Source organism: Adelges cooleyi, unplaced genomic scaffold, assembly GCF_023614345.1.
Source record: "Adelges cooleyi isolate 19-005CV unplaced genomic scaffold, UGA_ACOO_1.1 ACOO_flye_CR_arks_rails_tigmint_CR_PRNA_108, whole genome shotgun sequence".
NCBI lineage: Eukaryota > Metazoa > Arthropoda > Insecta > Hemiptera > Adelgidae > Adelges > Adelges cooleyi.
The window spans coordinates 7,945,441-7,965,952 of record NW_026095761.1 but is presented as its reverse complement, the minus strand read 5'-3'; the positions used below and the strand labels follow the sequence as shown (position 1 = coordinate 7,965,952).

The window sequence follows — 20,512 nt, the reverse complement described above, 5'->3', positions numbered from 1 at the left end:
AGCCGGTGCCAGTTCAATACATATATTTATGTATTGTACATACACACCAAGTGATCTAATTAACGTCTGACACTTATTTTCTGTTAAAAGAATTGCAATTTTGAGTTATTCTTCTACAGAAACCTTCATCGTGCAAGACCATTTACATAAGCGTGTGTTGCGTTAAATAGCTAAGTTTATTCAACACATTGTAAGATTAAAATAGAATTGTTAAATTGGTCTTACTTTTTATTTATTTTATTTTTGAGGAACGGAAACATTCAGGTTTAGCTCTGGGTTTAGCAATTAGGTTATTTTAATAGTCTTATTAACGGCCTTCTTCCTCCAGATTATGAGCCTTATTGCGGCTACGACTAAAATGTAAAAATAGCCCCATTAGGTTCAGACATTTCCCTTGTCAGTTGTCGAGTGTAAATAGGAATTGAATCGGTGGCGGAAGCATTATCTATAGTTACTAATTTTAAACGAGGAAAATTAACTTTTATATAAATTAAATTGGTGAAAATGAAGTACTTTAAGTTTTCCAAAAAAAAGAACTCATGACATTGGTTATTAGAGTACTATTTTATTAACCATATAGGCATAACTATAGGGGAATGTAAGGATGGTTGAGCTCCCTTTTTGATTTTAGCTCCAAAATTACTCAAAAGATAGATAAAACTTAAAATTCAAATAAGAAATAAAATTTCCTTGAAATAAATTACTGGCTATATGAGACTTGTTCGTACCAAGAGTTATAGTCCATAATCAATTATTAACCATGACGCAGGGGAGGGAGTGGACTACATTCTATAGTCATATTCATTTTAACTTGAATTTAGTTTCAAAAGGGATTTATTACAATCTTAATCATGTTGGGGGATGTGGTGTAAAATCTGTTTTTGATTTCTGGGTTCAACCCCATCTCTACCTAAAATCCGTTTTCAGTTAAGCCTATATGGCTTTGGATGGCATTGTCAACATTTTATCGTAAAATATACACAAGGAAACCGATGTAGGAGTGATATTAAGGGACGAGCAGCGTTCGGTCCAGTGGTCGCCGGTCGCGTTAATTAGACCGAGAGAGACAGCATATATAATACAGCCACCGGGGCTCTTGACCCATATACACATGTCACGGGTCGGGCACGAGAGGATTTAACGGTGGTTCAGATCTTTGTGGCGTCGGCGGGATGATACTCGCGCAAACTCCGGAGCAGCCGGCGTTGGCGCACTGCAACGGCCGCACATATTAGCCATGAGCGAGCGCTTGTGCCAGTGTGTAAATGTGTGTGTGTCTCAAGCTCGACCGTGCCTCTATCGGTCCGTCGCTGCTCGTTTATATAAATAGAGGCGTCCCGTCGCCACCGCCGCGGCGAATAACTTTTGAGTTACACGAGCACGTTATACGACTACACGGCCCAGTTGTTATTATTAACGAGCGTTTAAGACTCGACCACGGAGCGTCGCCGAACGGTGTCCGCTACCGCGTACTCGCGCCAACGAATAAACATGTTTTTAGTGTAATTAATTTGGTTTAAAAAAAATAATAATAATAAAATAAATCGTTTTATATATCGTTTTGGACAACTTCGGCCGGTCGCGGGTGCGTTCACTCCTTGACGTCGCCGATCTGCGGGGGTGCGATCTGCGGTGTTGTGTACGCGTGTGTGTGTGTGTGTACCTACGTTGTCCGACGGATAGCCGCCGCGATCGCGTGTTGGCCGGCCGTCGGTATAGTGCCTGTTTTTTTTTTTTTTAGTGGACAACAATATTATTTCTAGTGACATGTCGATGAGACACGTTGCGCGGCGGCCGCGGCGATGGTAGAAGCGCGTTAAATGCCATCTGCAGTTACGAAGGTGGCGATCGTAACAGCGGCTTTGAAATTATGTCGCCACTGACGATCGACAGACGACGTTTTCCGGTGCTGTGTAAGTAAACGCAAACGAAATCGTGTATAAATAAATCAATGCCAAAATAATGTTTGCCAAAAAAAAATTAGTCATAGGGAAAGAACGAGAGTTTTTACATTGTTCGGGACCTGGCCAACAACGTCTCTTGAGAGGTTGATATATTATATTAATATATTAGTATATATACATGAACAGATACATACATGAATTCTGTGCACAAAATCCAGGTTCAAAACCGTTAACATTTTTTTTAAATAAATCGTCAAAAAGTTAAAATTAAACAGTTACCCATACGGTCTACGTATAAATAATTTTTAAATAAAAGCAACAATAAAAGTTTTAGAAAATATAAACTAAATATAATGATATATTTTTAGAAGAACTGTTGTTTGCTCAGAAGTAGGTATTGATGTAAAATAAATAGTTTATAGATAAAATATTGAATCATAAGTTAATTGTTTTATTGTACGTTTATTGAACAATTTTAACCAGTTTTAATCAATTTTTAATGGTCCTGTGAACGCCCCTCTTACCCCCTCAAAACCGCCCTTGTGGGAATAATTTGTTAGTATGTACATTATCTTTAACTTAAATTATTTTAAGATATTGTCTTCTTCATTAAAGACCAGCGCTGTCATTTTGAAACTTAAATTATTATGATAGCAACTAATAATAATAAATATTTAAAAAAAGTACTTCAATACTAGTGTAATAACTAATAAGATACTATATATTAGACAACAGGTACTAAATTTCTTTACAACTGTTATCTATTGAACTTACAAGTAGGTATAACGACTACAGAATTCGAAAAATTACTTAACTATATTTTCTATGTATTTTCTATTCAATGTGATATCTTTCAACTGTTCAATCATCTATTGTAAATCACAATTCACAATTACATTATGATGGTTATAACTTATAAATAAGAAAAAATTCATGAATATTATAATTTACATAGTTTTTTGACATGATATCATTGACAATTGACCAAAATTATTTTTTATTCTTTAATTTAAAAAAAAGTCGATGATATACCTCCTGTGCACCTACTGTATAGGACTAGAATTTTAACTTCACGTTCAAAAGGTTTTAATGCTAATTTTAAAAATAAAGTTAAATTTGATTCCAGCGATATTTTAGCTTTACATGATTCGTCTCGTGTTACGTCTCATCGATGTTCAAATGCATATTATAAATTTGTTTTGGGTGTATTGGTTAGCGGGGAACCTATGAATTTTCAAAAACTTAAATTTGTTCTGCATGAGGTTGGATTGATGAATGATATTGTCATTAAGTATTAATATTGTATTTCGTCAATTCAAATTTGTTTATTCTTAGAGTACGATTGAGTCGTCTTCCGCCTCAAATCCTTAACTGGAAATTATTGATCTATATTAAAAATGTTTTACTACGATAAAGCAAGTTTGTGCCTTCTGAGCTTAAAAATCAGTTTACAAAGGAAGTACATAAATATTGACAATAATTGCATTTGATTTGGTAAAAATACGATGTCCTTAATTTTACATATTCTACAATAAACATAATATAATTAGCAGTTGATGTACAGCCTACTATTTTATAATCTGTATACTGAATGTTGCCTCGGAGATATTGTTTTTTTGTGGATTTTACATAATTAAAAGATTTTTATTTTAAATAAGTAAACATATTGACAACAGTTTTATGTGTGTTATTTGGAATCGCTGGCGGCTGAACCAGTTTTTATGATCAGTTCTCTATCGGTTCCAATTCCTAGCCCGTAACCGGAAAGAATATGTAGGGAAACACAAGTTAAAAAACTCCACTCATTTATCCTATAAACCCTCGAATGTTTCAATAAGTTACCTACTGATTTTGTATGTTTAAATATTGGTGCACTACACCAAAATAAAAAGGTTGTAAAGAGTTTAATTATATATGTACAGTATACTGTTTATTATTTAGGCACGTTTTTACTTTTTAGTCTTTAATGAGTAATAATAATTTTAGTCAATATAAAAAAAAAAGCTAACATACATCAAATTCCCTCTTGGTAGGAATTAATAACAGATTAAAAATGTAAATATCTTTAGTTGAATTTTGTTGACTGTTAATCATTGAGATTAACAAAATTGGAGGCGTAAAACGCCTTTTAAACCTTAGTACCTTACTAATTTCTCCAATAGGCATGTGTTCACATCAGTAAATACCCGAGAAACAAACACCAACCTTTGGCAAAGAATCAGATATATTTTTCGTTTTATTTAATTTTTCTTAAAAATATGTACAGTTTTCGGACATGAGCTTTTGATTTAACATAATTTCATTATTTTAATTTCCAACTTTCAATTTAGCGGGTTTAGTTTACCTGTCGTTACATAAAAGAGTGTCTTACTTAAAATATGGTGTTAGTTGAAGTAGGTAGATACTTAAAAAATACCTAGGTACAATTTTTAGTGCTTTTCTTCAAAATAAATGTTTTTTTCCCGGTTAAGTTCGATTAAATTCACTTGCCGCGTTTGATCATTCGTTACACGTGGAAGTGAACACTTTTGTTAATTTAGTTATTTAGTTAAATAATATTATGTTAAAACACTCAAGCTTTCATTTTACCCCTTTAACAAATCTTAATATATATTGTCTGGGTCGCACAAAATTTCATTGGCTGCATAAGCCTTTTATATGAACACTGTGATTGGTCCATACACGGTTAATTAAACCAATAAAGTTTTGTGCATCTCAGCATTAATATAATAATTAAGTATTCTTTATTATTTAGTATATTTAAAGTAGTAAGTACTACTATTAAAAGTCGGAATTGTACAAATGTACTTTAGTTTACTCCATCGACTCTTGTAAACATTTTAAAATTGTGTTGCTTTAAATTTTAATCTACCCAAATATACTAGTATGAAAAGTCGATAATAATTGAATGTCTTAATTTTTAACATTTTGTAGATAGAAATTTAAACAATTATTTAACTATTGCAAGCATTTTTTGAACGTAAAATAGTTTTAGTAGCGACGAATAAATAAACAAATTAATTAGTCGTTAGCACTGGAGATGACAACATTGTTGCCGAAATACGTATACGCGGAGAGTGTATTATTTTATGCTTAAGGGTGTGTTAAATATTATTTTATTATATATAACCATAAGTTGCTCAAGTTTTTTCTAGATTAATTAATTAGTTTTTAACTTAAAAATATGCATGTAGTGTTTGCATAGTTAGCAAATAAACATTTTGCTAAAAGGACAGGATTGTACCTACCTTTGAAATACCGCTTAATATGTTAATTGCATACGCGTGTGTGGTGTAATAAATATATGAACATTATTACTTATAGTGGTTATATCTAAATTACCAATATACTTAACCTATGTCGTATGCGTGAAAAAAAGAAACAACGCCCTTTTATTGCGTGTTTACATGACTTTTACAGGCGTCATACACCCTTGTCATTTTACCTCCCTGCCTTATAATGTACATGCGTCCACATTTTAAAATAATTACTTGTATGTATATCGACTTAAGTTAATTATAATTATTATAATTTATATTTGGCAATTTATGCTTGATTGTTTAGTGACATCTAAGTTTCTGAACTATCGCAGGTTTTTTTTAAATATGCCATGGGCTACGCCTTCACCCTCCCTTCTTCTCCCTTTGTTGCCAGGTATTTTTATATACAAACCATGTAAACGGGTTATATGAATAATATTATTGACAACAAATTCAGTGCTTATTTCCTAAAACATTTGTAAATACTAAATATAACGTAAAACTGAAAAAACTATACTATTTTTGATCTTTTTATTTTTTACAACATATTTTGGACAGTTTGTATTTTTTGCCATATGAATAGCTGTAAAAAACAAATTTTAAAGAATAAAAATTCAAATACGTCTATTTTTGAAACGAATAATATTTTATGTGGCTTTTGGGAATCATTCAAAAGCTAAGCAAGGCTAAACAAATTTTAATAATAATCATCGTACTTATTTAGCTTAAAAACTGAAAATGAACCTAAAAACGAAAAACGAAAACAATAAAATATTTCCATCCCTTTTGGGCAAGTATAAATAATAGAGGCACTTTAAAATTTTAGGTACTAATAATTGTTGTCTGTGAAATAATTGTTTTAACTAATACAATTTTAAATAATTGTATAGCAATACATTTATTATAATATAACTTTTTTGTTTGTTTTAGATTTCGCAGTTTTATTACTAGTTACGAAAAACACCGTCAGTACAGGTAAACGAGTCATAACTCATTCATAAATAAGGTTTTGTACTGGTAATATTATCATTTATCATTCTTAGTTATTATATTTTCACGTGCCGCATATTTATAAATGTTATAGATCCAGAAACAATAGGTGGAAATACTACAACAATAATTAATATGATCGATTACGATTTACCCGTTCAGGACATGGCACCTGAGAGTTCTATGACTTCACCCTGTCACCTGTTTGAGGGAGAATTTGAATTTTTTTCTCCCGGTTATCCTCAGACGTATCCTAATAATACGGAATGCATACGGGTAATAACAGGTACATATTAAGATGGATAACAATCGCGATGCAATTAGAGTTTCAATGTGGTTTTTACTTTTGTTTGTTTTAAGCTGACGAAGGAGAAGTTATCGAATTGGATTTCAGAGACTCGTTTACGATAGAACCTAGCAGTGGATGTAAACACGACCATTTAGAAATTCGAGATGGTCCCTATGGATATTCAGAACCTGCTCATTATTTTTGCGGTAACCAATTTCCTCCCAAGTGAGTGAATTTATTTTGTGATTATTAGTTATTTTGTTCTGATTACTGTTTGGCTTCACAAAGGCTATGGCTAGGCTCTTGTCCTACTCAGAAACTTCTTTTTATTTGCATGGTACTCTCATTTTTATGAGCACAAATCTATTTTATTTTTCACCTGTAAAAATTCATCTATAAATTAGTACGATTAATAATAATAAATGTAGTTATAAATGTGTCTTATAAAGTTAAAAAGAATCGGTAATTATCGAGGTGATGTTATAAAATATAAATTTGTATAGATTTTGGGGATTAAAATGAATACTGATATGAGTGGACTTAACCTATGCGTAATGATCTTTTAGCATTATACTAGTTATATTATTTGTAACCTAATCATTGTTTGGTAAAAGTTAGTTATAACTTAAAAGGGTTTACTCTTTGGGATGAGAGTGACGGTTCTGATAAAAGTTTTTAATATTTATAAATTATAATAAAATATATCATACAGATTTATTTATTTTGTATGACTTACAAGATCTTAAGCGCTTTACAATTAACGATTAATACAATTTAAATAGATAAATAGATAAATAAAATAAAATAAACAACTATGTAAATGCTATATTATTTGTGAAGTCAGGTAACTTTTGGTTTATAAATCGACGTCGAGTTTGCTTAACCATTCAATAGCCGGTTAACGGTTTCGTGGTTATTATTACAGATAATGTGTCTCTTATATAAATTCCAACATTTTTAAAACTATTTTTACCATAGCATAGGTATATTTTGTGAAAAGACGAGGACGTCTAAATATTTATCTATTGACATGAAATAATGATTGAATGACGCGTAAAATACTACGGAACATATTGTATTAGTTGGCATAATTTTCACAAAATGATTTGTCTCGTGTATAACAGACGGTTTGAGCTTTTCATAGGTTTGCCCGTTCCACCTAAAGGCAAGATATGTTCGTTTTCACCAAAAATATGTTCTTAATGTCAGATCTATTTACAGCGTCTCTGCTCGGTAGAGGCCAGGCCTTCAAAGTAAGGAATGCTTTGGTTCTTTAAAATGTAAATGTATATTTATGCCCATATTTTTAACTCCATGTGAATTGAGTATAAGTAATAATAGACTTGGTAATAGAAATTTTCTCGGATGAATTATTTGTTCAACAGTCAATTGATTAATACATTATTAATCAACGCCTCAGTATAAAACTAATAAAATAACATTTAAAATTAAATATTATTAGGTTGAAAACTAGAAAAGAAGCACCATACTTACTCCATCGTTATGATCACGCTAAATTGGTAGCCATAGTAAAAATGTTTAAGTTACAACTGTAAATTAATCAATATATTATTTAAACGTAGGAAAGGTATTATTTTCCTTGAGCCTAATCTTAAACGTCCAAATCCACTCTCCACATGTCTACTACAAACCAATAAAAGTTATTATAATATTGTATTATGTGATATTCCGTTTAGGATAGTGTCGAAGGACCGGTCGTTATGGTTAAGGTTTCGGTCTGACGAAAACATTGAATACGATGGATTTCATGCTGTTTACAAGTTCATCAAGAAACCTCCAACAAGTAAAAATTATATATATTTGTTTAATTTCTTATTAAATTAACCGCTGGCGTACGATTTTCAGGTGTCCGTGTACCGCAATTGCCGGCTTGCCGGAATTACATAAATGGCTCGCAAGGGTACATCAACAGCACGGAAGTGGATAAAGTCAAAAACGAAACACTCATGTATAAAGTGCCGCTTGATTGTATGTGGATCATAGAAGTAAAAGTCGGATGGAAAGTAAGCAGGACCGAAAATTTTTATTTACAAATAAATATCACTTCAAGGATAAAAAAGAACAATTTAGCTGCGTTATTATTGATTCAAATGTTCTTTAGCACGTCTAGTTATTTTTCAAATAACCTCCAAAGTTACAAAAAACTAATAAACATTTAAAATTTCTTTTGTATAAAAAAACAATGTACAAATTCTACATGATATTCTGAGATCATTCTTAATTTAAAAATAATACAATAAGAAACTATTTAAAATAAATTTATTTAAATGTAAAAAAATGCTTAAAATAACATTTTTAGCATGTTTTAAAACAGTGTTTTTAAAATTTGTGGGCGATTTCAATAACGTTCTAGAAAAAATGTGTTTCAGCATAAAAAAACGGATGTATATAATTGAATACTGGGGATATAGTGAGGGTAGGAAAAGGGGATATTGTACTGTTGATACAAAAAAAACAGTGGTTATGTTTACAAAATTGTGTGTACAGGGTGGAGCAGTGAAACGGGTGATTTTAAAATAACAAAAAAAAACTAACAACATTTTTTTAAATACATTTATTCATACCATCTGAATGTATATAAAAAAAACATTTAAAAAATGTTAATTTTGTATTTAATATTTATGAACGATATCCGCAAGATGGCGTCCATTTCGAAGCAAGCATTCGCCAAGGCGTCTTTTATAACTGGACATGACATTTCGTAACATTTCCCGAGAGATTTGTGTCACCTCTTCTTGTGTTCTTTGTTTGAGTTTGTCAATTGTTCTCGGCGTTGTTTGGTATACTTTATTCTTAATATAACCCCACAGAAAAAAACACAAGCTGTCAAATCAGGTGATCGGTGCGGCCAAGGAATATCCCCATTTCGAGAAGTTATGCGGTTCGGAAACAATGCTCTCAGAATATTCATACTCACTCTAACAGTATGACTCGTAGCTCTATTTTGTTGAAAATATCCAGTTACTCCATATTGAGTAAGTTGTGGAATAAAACATTTTTGCAATATCTGTGAATACCGTTCTGAATTAACGGTGACTGCCTCTTCACGTTCATTCTCGAAAAAATACGGGCCTATGGGCTATAATACCTAAAGAAGATAAAGCGCACCAAACCATTACTTTGGACGAATGTAGAGGTCTCTGATGAAGTTCAAGTGGGTTTATGTCACTCCAGTACCTAAAGTTTTCTTTATTAACGTATCTGGAGAGGTGAAAATGAGCCTTGTCACTCATCCATAAATCATGGACAATATCTTCATTTGCATTAATAACAGCCGCAAAATGTTCACAAAAATGTCTTCGACTGCCACGACGAATGCTTTCTTCGAAATGGACGCCATCTTGCGGATATCGCTCATAAATATTAAATACAAAATTAATACTTTTTAAATGTTTTTTATATACTTTCAGATAGTATGAATAAATTTATTAAAAATAAAATCTTGTTGATTTTTTTTTAGTTATATTAAAATCGCCCGTTTCACTACTGTCCCACCCTGTGCTAGAAATAATGGGTTTGTATTGTTTATATGCAGCCAAAAATCTTGACCGGACCAAGCTTTTTTAAAAATAAAAAATCCAGGTTTTTGCCAACTCTGGTTGGCGATACATTGTAGAGTGTAGAGTGGATAAATGGTAAATGTATGGAATTACAGATGATATTTAAAGATGATATTTAAACAATCGTAGATCCAGCTGAACTTCAAAGAATTCGCCTTGGAGAAACCCAACGACTGCAGTTGGAACGTGGTGGAAATTTTTTCGAATCGCACCGACATGGCGTCGCGTCTCAGAGTGTTCTGTGGATCGATTGCCGAAATGGTTCAGTCGCCGGGCAACATGCTTCACGTGAGGTTTGTGGCTGAAGGAAATACTTCCAAATTCTCGGCGTTGTTCACCGCGTATCGTACCAAGACCAAAGACGAAGGTACAGATTATACTTCTTCTTTAAAGCCTAATCCCACGCAAATACTTTATTTACCACTTGCTAAAATCTCGCTATTACCAAACTTAAACTCTTAAATAGTCCGTTCTAGACCTATGGGTTATATGGATCTAGCTATTTTTCTCAAACATCTTCCATTTCTTTAACTTAATTTCCAACACTTTTGTACTTTCATCTATTAAAATCACATCACCGGCAAACAATGTGCATCATTGTGCACCGCCCTGTATTTCTTTAGCAAGTCCATTACTAAGGCAAATAAGTATGTGCTTACAGTTGACCCTCGATGAATACTTACTTTAGAAGTGAATTATTTTGTTTTATCACACATACTCTATTAACACTAGCTTTCGCTCATAATCATACATAATCATTTCTATTATTAGTTTGCGGCGACGACCAGTACGATTGTGAAGACCTGACGTGCATAGCTTCAGAATTGCGATGCAACAACGTGGAAAACTGCCGTTTCCGATGGGATGAAGATGGCTGTCCGGTACGGTATTATATTCTATACTTATTATAAGAGAAGAACAGTGGTGCAAAAGAAGACAGCCCCTATTTCTTAAAGCGTCCTATAAACAAGTTGGGAGTTTTTAGATTTATTTCATTTTCATTAAATTGCAAGTACCTACAAAATACCAGTTGTTTTATTGGGTAAAGCTCAAAGCACCACTTCATTATTCCTTGAAGTTAGTCAAGTTTGACTTAATGGACCATAAAATAAGTTCCAAATTATTCTTATAAATTATAATTAAAAAAGAGCATCCCGTCTGTGTAATTTAATGTATTGGCAATTTTTAAAATTGTACACAAGTTTAAAAAAAAATTTTTGTTTTACGTTTTCCATAAAAAATATTTTAAGTCATCGTTTATTAAATTTGGAACTCTAAATCATCATTGTTACCAGCTATATATATTTTATATAGTATTTTTTTAAGGTTTACCACCTTTTGGACTAATTTAAAGATGAGGTGAACATTACAAATTTGGTGGATTTAGCTTATCCAGATTCCAGTTCCTCCTAGTTGAGTTTTTAGTTGATAGTTATGTTCAATAAAAATGTCGTAACAGATAAGTTTTAACAAGCATATTATTATTGTTTTAACCGATTAAGATTGTTTTTAACACTCTAAAAACAGTCTTCGAATGGAAAATCGGAAATAGTAAAAAATCAAAATGTATTCAGCTTATCGAATTTCGAGATGGCTTGTCAGCTGTTTTTTTCTTATAGCAGTGTTAAAAGAATATTAGCATGGGTGCCCGTGGAACATTTATCAGGGAGGGGCATTATGAAATCAAACACTAAAAAGTACATAAAAAATAGTTTATTTTTTGTAAACTACAAAATATGTCAGAATTATAATATACTATTTATTTGTTATTAAATAAAACTATATTTTTATTTAAGCAATAATAAAAGTTAAAATTTTCAAAATTATATTTGAAGTCCAAGGGGGGAGGAAAGGCAAATGCTCCGTCTTGCCCTCCCCTTCCGGGCGCCCATGAATATTAGTATTATTTGTAATGTTTTTCAGGAAGAGGACAACAGCTTGATGCAACTGTTTTCTAGTTTCGACATAATCGTTATACTGGTGGTGTTCTTTCTGATACTGTGTGGCATGTGTTCAGCATTTGTTACCAATATCGTACGAAAACTAGTGCACGATCATCGAATAATAAAAGTGAGTTCAATGATTACCTGTAGGCTATGCCGAATTTCCTATGAATATAAGAGAAATAATCGTGTACGGTATGACTGCTATGAAACACTGGACGGTGTTGGGTTAGGTATGACCTACACACATTTGGTTTTGCCCCGGTAGTGCTTTACCGGCCACCATTAATTTAGAAATTGCATACGATATGTGTGCATGGATGGGAAAAAAGTGTATTTAATTATATAAATTACTAATTTAGTATTTAATTACAACTTGCGTAATTGAACTACAAGTAATTATTATAAATTACAGTTTTTTTTTAATCTTTAACGTGAAAGAAAATTTGAAAATTCCAATTTCTATTTTGTACATTTTTTTGCAATTGGAAGCCATTTAAAAAAATAGACTATTGGAATAAAGTTTGATACCAGATTCGAGTTCAGTAAAAATGATTACCTGTCCCCCACTGTCTATTATGCATAATGAAAAAGTTGGGATTATATTTCAGGAACATATGCGTCACTCGAGAGAAGGTCATCTCGATCAAATAGGAGGAATTAGTGAAACCGACGATCACTCGGTGGAAGACTCCGGACCCCAAGGTCATGGCTATCCGCACAGTGACAACAGTAGCCAAACTACAAATTTATTTCGATCAAAACATGCCAATAACGTGTCTAGTTCGGATTGTTATGTTCCGTCGGGCGACCTCATTCCAGTATTAATGAAGCACGACCCTCCCCGACTTTACCCCTCGGTCGAAGACGAAGAAGGCGATGGACTGATGAGTTCCTATCCTATAACAACCGAGACCAAGGATATCGAATGTCAGACCAGAGAAAGTCTTTTCGACACTACTGTCGTGCCGAAAAGTACAGCGAGCCATTATAGAGTTAGGCCATCGGAATCGCCTTTAAATAAGCCGCCATTAGGATTTTCTACCTTCGGCTACAGAAAAGATACACAAACCTCGTCCGATGCGACAAACCCTTCAAAATTTAGGGCCGAGGCCGTTATCGAAATGGATAAATTCTCGTCAGAAATGTCCAACCAGAGACCGTACAGTATTGAATCAACCAAGTCAGCTCCGGATGTAATAGTGATGCACTAAGTATAAATAAATGATTGTAGATTATCCATTTATATTGCATTCAAAATGCAGCCAAGGTTATTATATGCTCAAACGATAAATTAATGAACGGCCGCTTTAAGTATCTAAATAAATTTGAGATTTAATAAAAATACAAGTTAATCTGAAACTCTGCTATAGATTATATTTGATAAAACGATAGAAAATAATGTAAGAATATTATTTAGCTTTGATAACATTAATGTTCTACGCAGTTTCCTACAATAGAGAAAATTCTCGATTAGCTGTGTTTGGAACGCTTACTCAAATAATGAACTCGTTTGGTTTTATATTTAATAAATACATTGTTTCCAAGAACTGTAGATGAGTATAACCACCAATAAATAGTATTTCATAAAAAAATAATTTTTAATATTTGTTACCATTAAATTTAGCAAAAACGAATATCCAATAACAATAAGAATTAAATGTATAATATATTAAAATAATTTATATAAAAACTCTCAAACTGATTATTCATTTTATGCTTCATTCAAATTATTTTGTATTGTATATTGTGTTACAACTTGTTTTATGAATTATTATGGTGTTTGTGTATTAAAGAATATTGGTGCACCTGACTCAATATGATAATTACATAAAGTAATTGTTAAACGTTTTACTACTTAAAAAACATATTGCTGTATAATAAATGAACAAAATTACACAATTCACAAATATTGTGAATTTAATAAAAAATGTACATACATTGTGTATCATAAAATTGTAAAAATAGGTAGTTAATTTTCTTTTTGTTATACTAAGGATGTACATATTGTTGAGACAATGCTCTTAGAAATTTTAGTTTTCTTATATTGGCTGCTTCTCTTTTTATTTCGTCATTATTATTTGCATTTAATTCTAACGCGCCAATCGTTTTCAACTGTAAAAAAAAAAAAAAAACTAGATGTTACAGCATGTATAATAGAATAAGTTAAATATACTGAATAGTATATTGTTTTTATTTGTAAATATAATTTAATCTATTTATATTTCAATATATGTTGTATCACGGCTAGGAGTAATTTTTTTTATATCTAGAATAATTAATAAATGCATTCAACCAAAGCATGTAATACGAAAAAAAATATTTTGTAAGTATAAAATATCATCACAAAAATAAAAATTTCAATGTGTATAAAATAGTTTTTCTTACGAGTTTTTGTCGGTGTTCTTGATGATTTAATTTAGTATGCCAATATATTAAAAATTCTAACAAGTTGATATCCCAAATGTAATCGTAATATTCATCTAAAGCATCACACGAATTTGATTCTGATGCGCACTTAAACACAGTCGCATAATCAATTTCATCTTGGAACAAACACAATATTGCTGCCTAAATAATAAAAGAAAAATAATAATAACTGGAATTAAGTAAGAAAGAAATAAATAAAAATCATAATTATTTTTTTTATTCACAAAACCTGACCTGAGTAAAGTTTTGCATTTGCATACAACATCTTGTCATTCTTTTGAATACATAATCCTCAATCATTGGTTTTAAAATAGGCCTCGCAAAATAGTCGCTGACAATTACTATTGCTTCCATGTACCATTTCATTGCTGAACTGTAGTGACCCATTACTAAAATGTTTATGTGCACATTATCCATTTGTATGAACATATTTTAGTGCGCTCATACCCATCGATACTAATTCGTTTTAAAGCGTACTTTTGATTACAATTAAAAAAATAACTTGTTTTCAATAGTTTTTAGATTGTAAAGGATTAAGACAGTTTAATCAGACGCTAGTTGCGCTAATTAGTTGGCAATTATTTAATTAACAATTAATTAATTGAATACTAACTAAGTTAAACAATTTATTCATTTTTTAAATTTTTACTTAGTTTCGAAATTGCAGTTGTTTTGACTAACAGCACTACTAATGGTGGTTGAATCTATTATTTTATCATTTTTAGAATACATATATATAATGATAAATAAAAATTATTTTACGGTACAGGTTATTGCTAATTATGGACCAGTGCATATTATATATATTGAAGATGATATGCTAAACAAACCTGTATAAATAGGTATTATAGGTAGGCAAAATTATTTATATCTTATCAATAATCCATTTATAGATTTAAAAAATTATATTATAATGGTTGTATAAATCATAACAAGAAAAGGCTTAAAAAAAAGTCAACAGATTATAGAGCCTCTAAAATTTAAGGCCATGATTCTTGGAAATCATAGTAAAAATGAGCCTTTAATATGTTTGATAGTATTATATACATTAACCCTGTTTTCATTTACCATGTTGAAGGTCTCCTTTCAGTTTTAATAAAACTATGTGATTTGGATGATATTTTAATGTTTCGTTTAACACAATTCCAAGAAATTCTGTAATATTCCGTAAAGGAATACTCATTCCACTAAAAATTAAAATAAATTTGGTTTAAAAAAATGCATGTACATTATATACAGTTTCAGTTTAGCAAAAAATAAAAAAAAATGATAAATTCATGACTAATAAATTTGATAAATAACTGCGATATATTTTTACATACTTCAGTACAGCTGGCCAAATACTTAAATAAGGCATTATAAGTTCCGTCGAAGACTCATCTCTAATGATATTTTGTATTTTTGTCAAAAGCGAAAGTGCTATTTGAATGGCGGTTTGATCTCTTAAACTCATAAATACACGCATAATATCTGTTTGACTTAGAACTTGACTTTGACCACATTGGGAATCTACATCCAAAGATCTTTTATTCGAGTTGCCGTAACTATAGTCGAATGCAGGCAAAACTATAAAAATAATACATTGTTGAGAATACCATTAAATTGTTGTTAAATAAATCTTTAAATATTTACCCAAATCCCATATTTCTTTGGCACTTTTCTTATTGCCTTTAAATTTACTAACATCGAGACAAGTGTAAGCGATTGCTAGAGGTAAATCAAAGCAGTTAAAACGCTTGGTCGTCAAATATTCCCACTCACCGACATTCAAAAGAGTCAATACACATTGTTCGGCGATATCTTGACGAGGTATCATATCGCCTTGGACGGTTTCCAAACACAATTTACAACGCTCAACAAGATCTCCGATAACTGTTGTCAAGAAATTTATTCTTGATTAGGTTATTCAATAGCTTTGATTAATGATTATTGTATAATATTTAATAGGATTTACAGACCAAAATGTTTAAACTCGTACTGGAATTGCAACATTTCAATATACAGTGCTTCCCAAGAAATAAGTTGTTTAATTTTAGAATACACAATGTTATTGCCAACTTTAATCTCATTTTCTGCTTCTCGTAAAAACACAATGGCTTTATCAAAATTCTTGAAATAAAAATTTGAAAATTAAATACATTGAAATTAAAAAAATTATCAAAATATTTTGACATACGTTTAAATTAAGCATTTCTTTTGATTTCGCTAGAAACGTTACAATTAAATATTTTAATACTCCGTTTGGCAATGGCATTAAAAGTGTTTGAATAGGTAAAGGCAACTGCCACTAAAAAAAAAAAACAATAATATGAATTAATTTAAATAGATAAATTAAAACTAACAATTTGTTAGTTTAGTATCAGATATATATAAGTATACCACATAACTTTATGGCAATGGAAACAATTTTTTTTTTTTTAATTTACTATGTGTTTGTAAATTGTAGTTTATATTTCAGGCATTACATTTGAAACACAGTTTATACATACATTTTATTTAAAAAAGATGTATCACTTGAAAATATAAAACACTACAAAATTTGATGGCAATACGCACACCGTACAGGTTTAATAGTTGTATTATTTTCATACAATAAATTTAAAAAAAAATTATGTTTTATTAAATATCTGAATTGAAAAAAAATACTTACTTCACAGTTAAGTTCCAAAATATTAAATCCCATATCTATTTTGTACAATTGCTGCAACAGATTGCGTACTATACTTGGATCACAGGTGGTACATATTTTGTTTTTCAACAAAGTAATTTGTTTTTTTATATTACCTGATGAAAAAAAGTGTCAAATATTTGAAGAAAAATAAATTTGGGTAAATCAAATTTTTTATTTTTTATGTAAGACAAGAATATAATACTAAATATGATACAACAGATAGAACGAATGAGCAATTTCTTAGTTAAGTAAATAATACTAAATCATATATATATATATATATATACTGAAGCATAAATAACATAATTTTGAAAACAGTGAATAAAAATGTGTATACAAATAAAGTAAATTTGATAAGATCATTTGAGATAATAACATACCTAAATCCCGTGTTAAACTTGTACGTTCAAAACGCTTTGTCATATTAATAGTCATTGTAGTTACATCCTCAGGAACCATTAACAGCTGTTGTATTTCTTCCTCGTTAAATAAATTAGATATAATATCGTCTTTTATTATATCGTTAATCAAACTTTTAGGACATTTTAATAAAACATTGTACACAAACATTTTTACTTTTTTTTTAAATTTATCATCTTTAATTGTAAAGTAAAGTTTTAAATCCTAGACAAAAAAAAAAAAAATAATAATAATAGTCTTAATAGTGCTACAATACTGTTTATAGGTTACCTTTAGAAATAAATCTGGCCCATGCGAATTACTTTTAATTTTAGTAACATAATCGTCTGGTGGCAATAACACTATTTCATCTGAAGTTATAAAAGCTCTTCGGAATGCATTTGTGGTTTGGATGTGAAAAAGCATATCGCGGGAAGCAGTAAATTTGCCTAAAGACAACATTGAGGCTAAATCAAGTTCTAAAGAATCTCGCAAAATCATTGGGATTTCCATAGTCTTGTTGTCAGCATTTAAAATCTTAAGTATTCCCTACAAATTAATGCATACAAATTTATAAATTATGTTTTTTTTACTATTGTTTAAATATGACTTACGTTGTAATTTGTTTGAACAGAATATAAAAACTGTATTAATAAACTTGTACTGTCTGTTACTTCAGACGAACACGCAGCACAAAATCCATTTAGTTCTTCAAGCTTAATTTTATAAAATGGACTAGGTTTTAAATTCTGTTGTAGTTGTTTACTCTTGATAAAATAGACATGTGCGTCTTCATATTGCTCTTTAAAGAATTTATACTTCGCATAATCGAACATAATCTAAATAAAAATATTATAAAGAACACAATACAATTTATATTACATATTTATAGTAAAAATAATAAATCAAGTAAATACCACACATAATAGATTTTAACATGAGTGATAAGTTAAAAACAATTAAAAACGTTTTCTCTCTTAGCTTTTAACATTATAGAATGAATAAATTGTGCCATTATTAATAACTTTACATACTTGCGATATAAATTCAGCTGAAGTGATGGTGTAACCCTTAGACCAATTGCACGATAAGGGATTCAATTCATTAGGAGGTATAAATGTCTCCATTGTTGGAATTGTATAAGATGTTTTTTTCAACGTAGCAAGACGTAATAACATTTTTTCACTTAGTTCACTCTGCATCTCTAATTTTAATAATACATCTTCATTACCATCTCTAAAAACATTTTATAATCTACATACTTTATGTTATACAGAGTACAAGATATGAACAGCATGAACTTGGCTTACTGTATAGGTCCTAAATTAAATGCTGTCTTTTTTGAAAGTGTATAGTTTATAATAACGGTCAGAGTCCAACGATGAAATAACGCTATGGCAAATAATTGCTCGTCGTTGAGTTGTGATAAGTCTTCAATGGAACTATGCAACTCAAAGTTAATCAGATTAAGTCCATTTGATACTAAATCTAGAAGATCTTGAACAAAAATTATCTGCAAACTTATAGGAACTCTGAAAAAAAATTTAAATCAATAAAATATAATACATTTAAAATTGTATTTTTTTATTATTACCTTGTTTGCAAAATATTAAGATCCCATTCCCAGAAACAAACGATTCTCATCGCTAATATTTTTAAACATTCATATTTTTTTCGTTTACGGTATTCAATCTTTTTATCTATTTTTGTGTTGTCCATTAGATCGTCAATATCAATTGGTGGCAAATCTTTAGGCCTTTCCATAGATGAATAAAGAAATTTTATTAAAAGATCTGTTGAACTTGGCTCTGAAAAAAAAAAATTAACATAATACAAATCACATATTATTTGTTTAAACATTAATGACACACAAAAGTTGTGTTGCATAAGTTATGCAAATAATTAAGAAATGTAAAAATAATGTATATTTTGGGTCATACAAGCCAATACAAAAAAAAATATTAAATGCAATATTATAAATGTGTCTAAAGGAAGAAGTGATGAATCATAATTTTGTTTTACAATAATTAGTTCTAAAAAAAAATGTAATAATAATTTAGATAATTAAAAGAAAGCTTAATACTTTAAAAATTGATTATACCAATCTTTTTTACATGTATTCAAAAATTTACTTTAATTCTCAAATAACTTAAGAAGACAATATACAGAAGTTAACTAAGGCCTTATTAAAATAAATTATCAATAAATGTATAAATATTGCTTTATTAAAAGTGTTTTCATACAAGATAACTTATGAACAGCAATATATTATATTTCATAAATCATTACAGGCAAATCACACAAATTATTTCAATACCTGCATGGGGTTTGTTTAAATGTTCTTCGAGGAGAGATGGATCGATGAGAAATTCAAACCAGAGTTTTGTATTTGGCGCGATCGGTATCATACCAGGTCGTAACAAATCGACATCCATATTGATTTGTTAGGTGAAAATTAAAAAAAGTAAAAATAATTAAGTAAATAAGAGCTTAACAATTATGTATAATCATTTCAATCCTAGATCAAACGGACCGAGTAATGTAAAAATCATATTTCTCATTTAAGTTTCACAATTATTAAATAATTAATAAATCAAACCATTTAGAACAAATTCAAGAAATTTATATACATTATTATACTTTCGATTTTAATAATATTTTGATTTGAATTTTGAATAAGCATTTAATATTTACTACTCAGTAATCACTAATCAGTATTAATTTCATTTCAAGCATTTTAAAAAACTTAATACTGACTACTGCATCATATAATCACAGACATCAGTATCATGTAGGCCAAATGGCAAATACTAAAAATGTATAGTATTTGAGGCATACTCAGATTATTATAGAGTAACACTCTCTGATTTGAGACTACAATTAGAATTATTTTATTTTGTCACGTTGGTGCTCGTGCGTGATATCGATGATAACATCATTTATCACTTTTTGGACGGGTGGGTAATAATTGTTCCACACATTTTTTCTTTCAATGAACATTTGTTCCAAATGTTTTTTGGAACAAAAGTCTATTGGGACATAAGA

General features: G+C 30.2%; 2 protein-coding genes across 6 annotated transcripts; one reads left to right on the top strand and one right to left on the bottom strand.

Annotated features, from left to right (window-relative positions):
• The first annotated feature begins 1,264 nt into the window (after window positions 1-1,264).
• LOC126838572 (neuropilin and tolloid-like protein 1) lies at window positions 1,265-14,022 on the top strand. 5 transcript variants are annotated; one of them, XM_050573101.1, is made up of 11 exons: window positions 1,265-1,639; window positions 1,742-1,913; window positions 6,095-6,139; window positions 6,249-6,440; window positions 6,515-6,668; window positions 8,141-8,247; window positions 8,310-8,467; window positions 10,154-10,391; window positions 10,796-10,905; window positions 11,948-12,094; window positions 12,579-14,018. In XM_050573101.1, the coding sequence occupies exons 2-11, from the start codon at window positions 1,871-1,873 to the stop codon at window positions 13,179-13,181; spliced, it is 1,797 nt and encodes a 598-aa protein (XP_050429058.1). In that variant the 5' UTR covers window positions 1,265-1,639; window positions 1,742-1,870; the 3' UTR covers window positions 13,182-14,018. The 5 variants fall into 5 exon arrangements, with proteins under 5 accessions (XP_050429058.1, XP_050429049.1, XP_050429066.1 ...); XM_050573092.1 differs by having other exon boundaries at window positions 1,265-1,913; XM_050573109.1 differs by lacking the exons at window positions 1,265-1,639; window positions 1,742-1,913 and adding an exon at window positions 4,864-5,003 and having other exon boundaries at window positions 12,579-14,020.
• Window positions 13,765-20,174, bottom strand: LOC126838565 (integrator complex subunit 8). Its single transcript, XM_050573080.1, has 16 exons — window positions 19,785-20,174; window positions 19,062-19,275; window positions 18,778-18,999; window positions 18,502-18,703; window positions 18,082-18,306; window positions 17,759-18,016; window positions 17,449-17,692; window positions 17,048-17,181; window positions 16,574-16,684; window positions 16,356-16,506; window positions 16,030-16,269; window positions 15,720-15,963; window positions 15,466-15,584; window positions 14,632-14,786; window positions 14,356-14,538; window positions 13,765-14,082 (listed from the first exon to the last, which is right to left on the bottom strand). Exons 1-16 carry the CDS (start codon window positions 19,900-19,902, stop codon window positions 13,960-13,962), a joined length of 2,943 nt encoding a protein of 980 aa, XP_050429037.1. The 5' UTR covers window positions 19,903-20,174; the 3' UTR covers window positions 13,765-13,959.
• Between the last annotated feature and the right edge of the window lie 338 nt (window positions 20,175-20,512).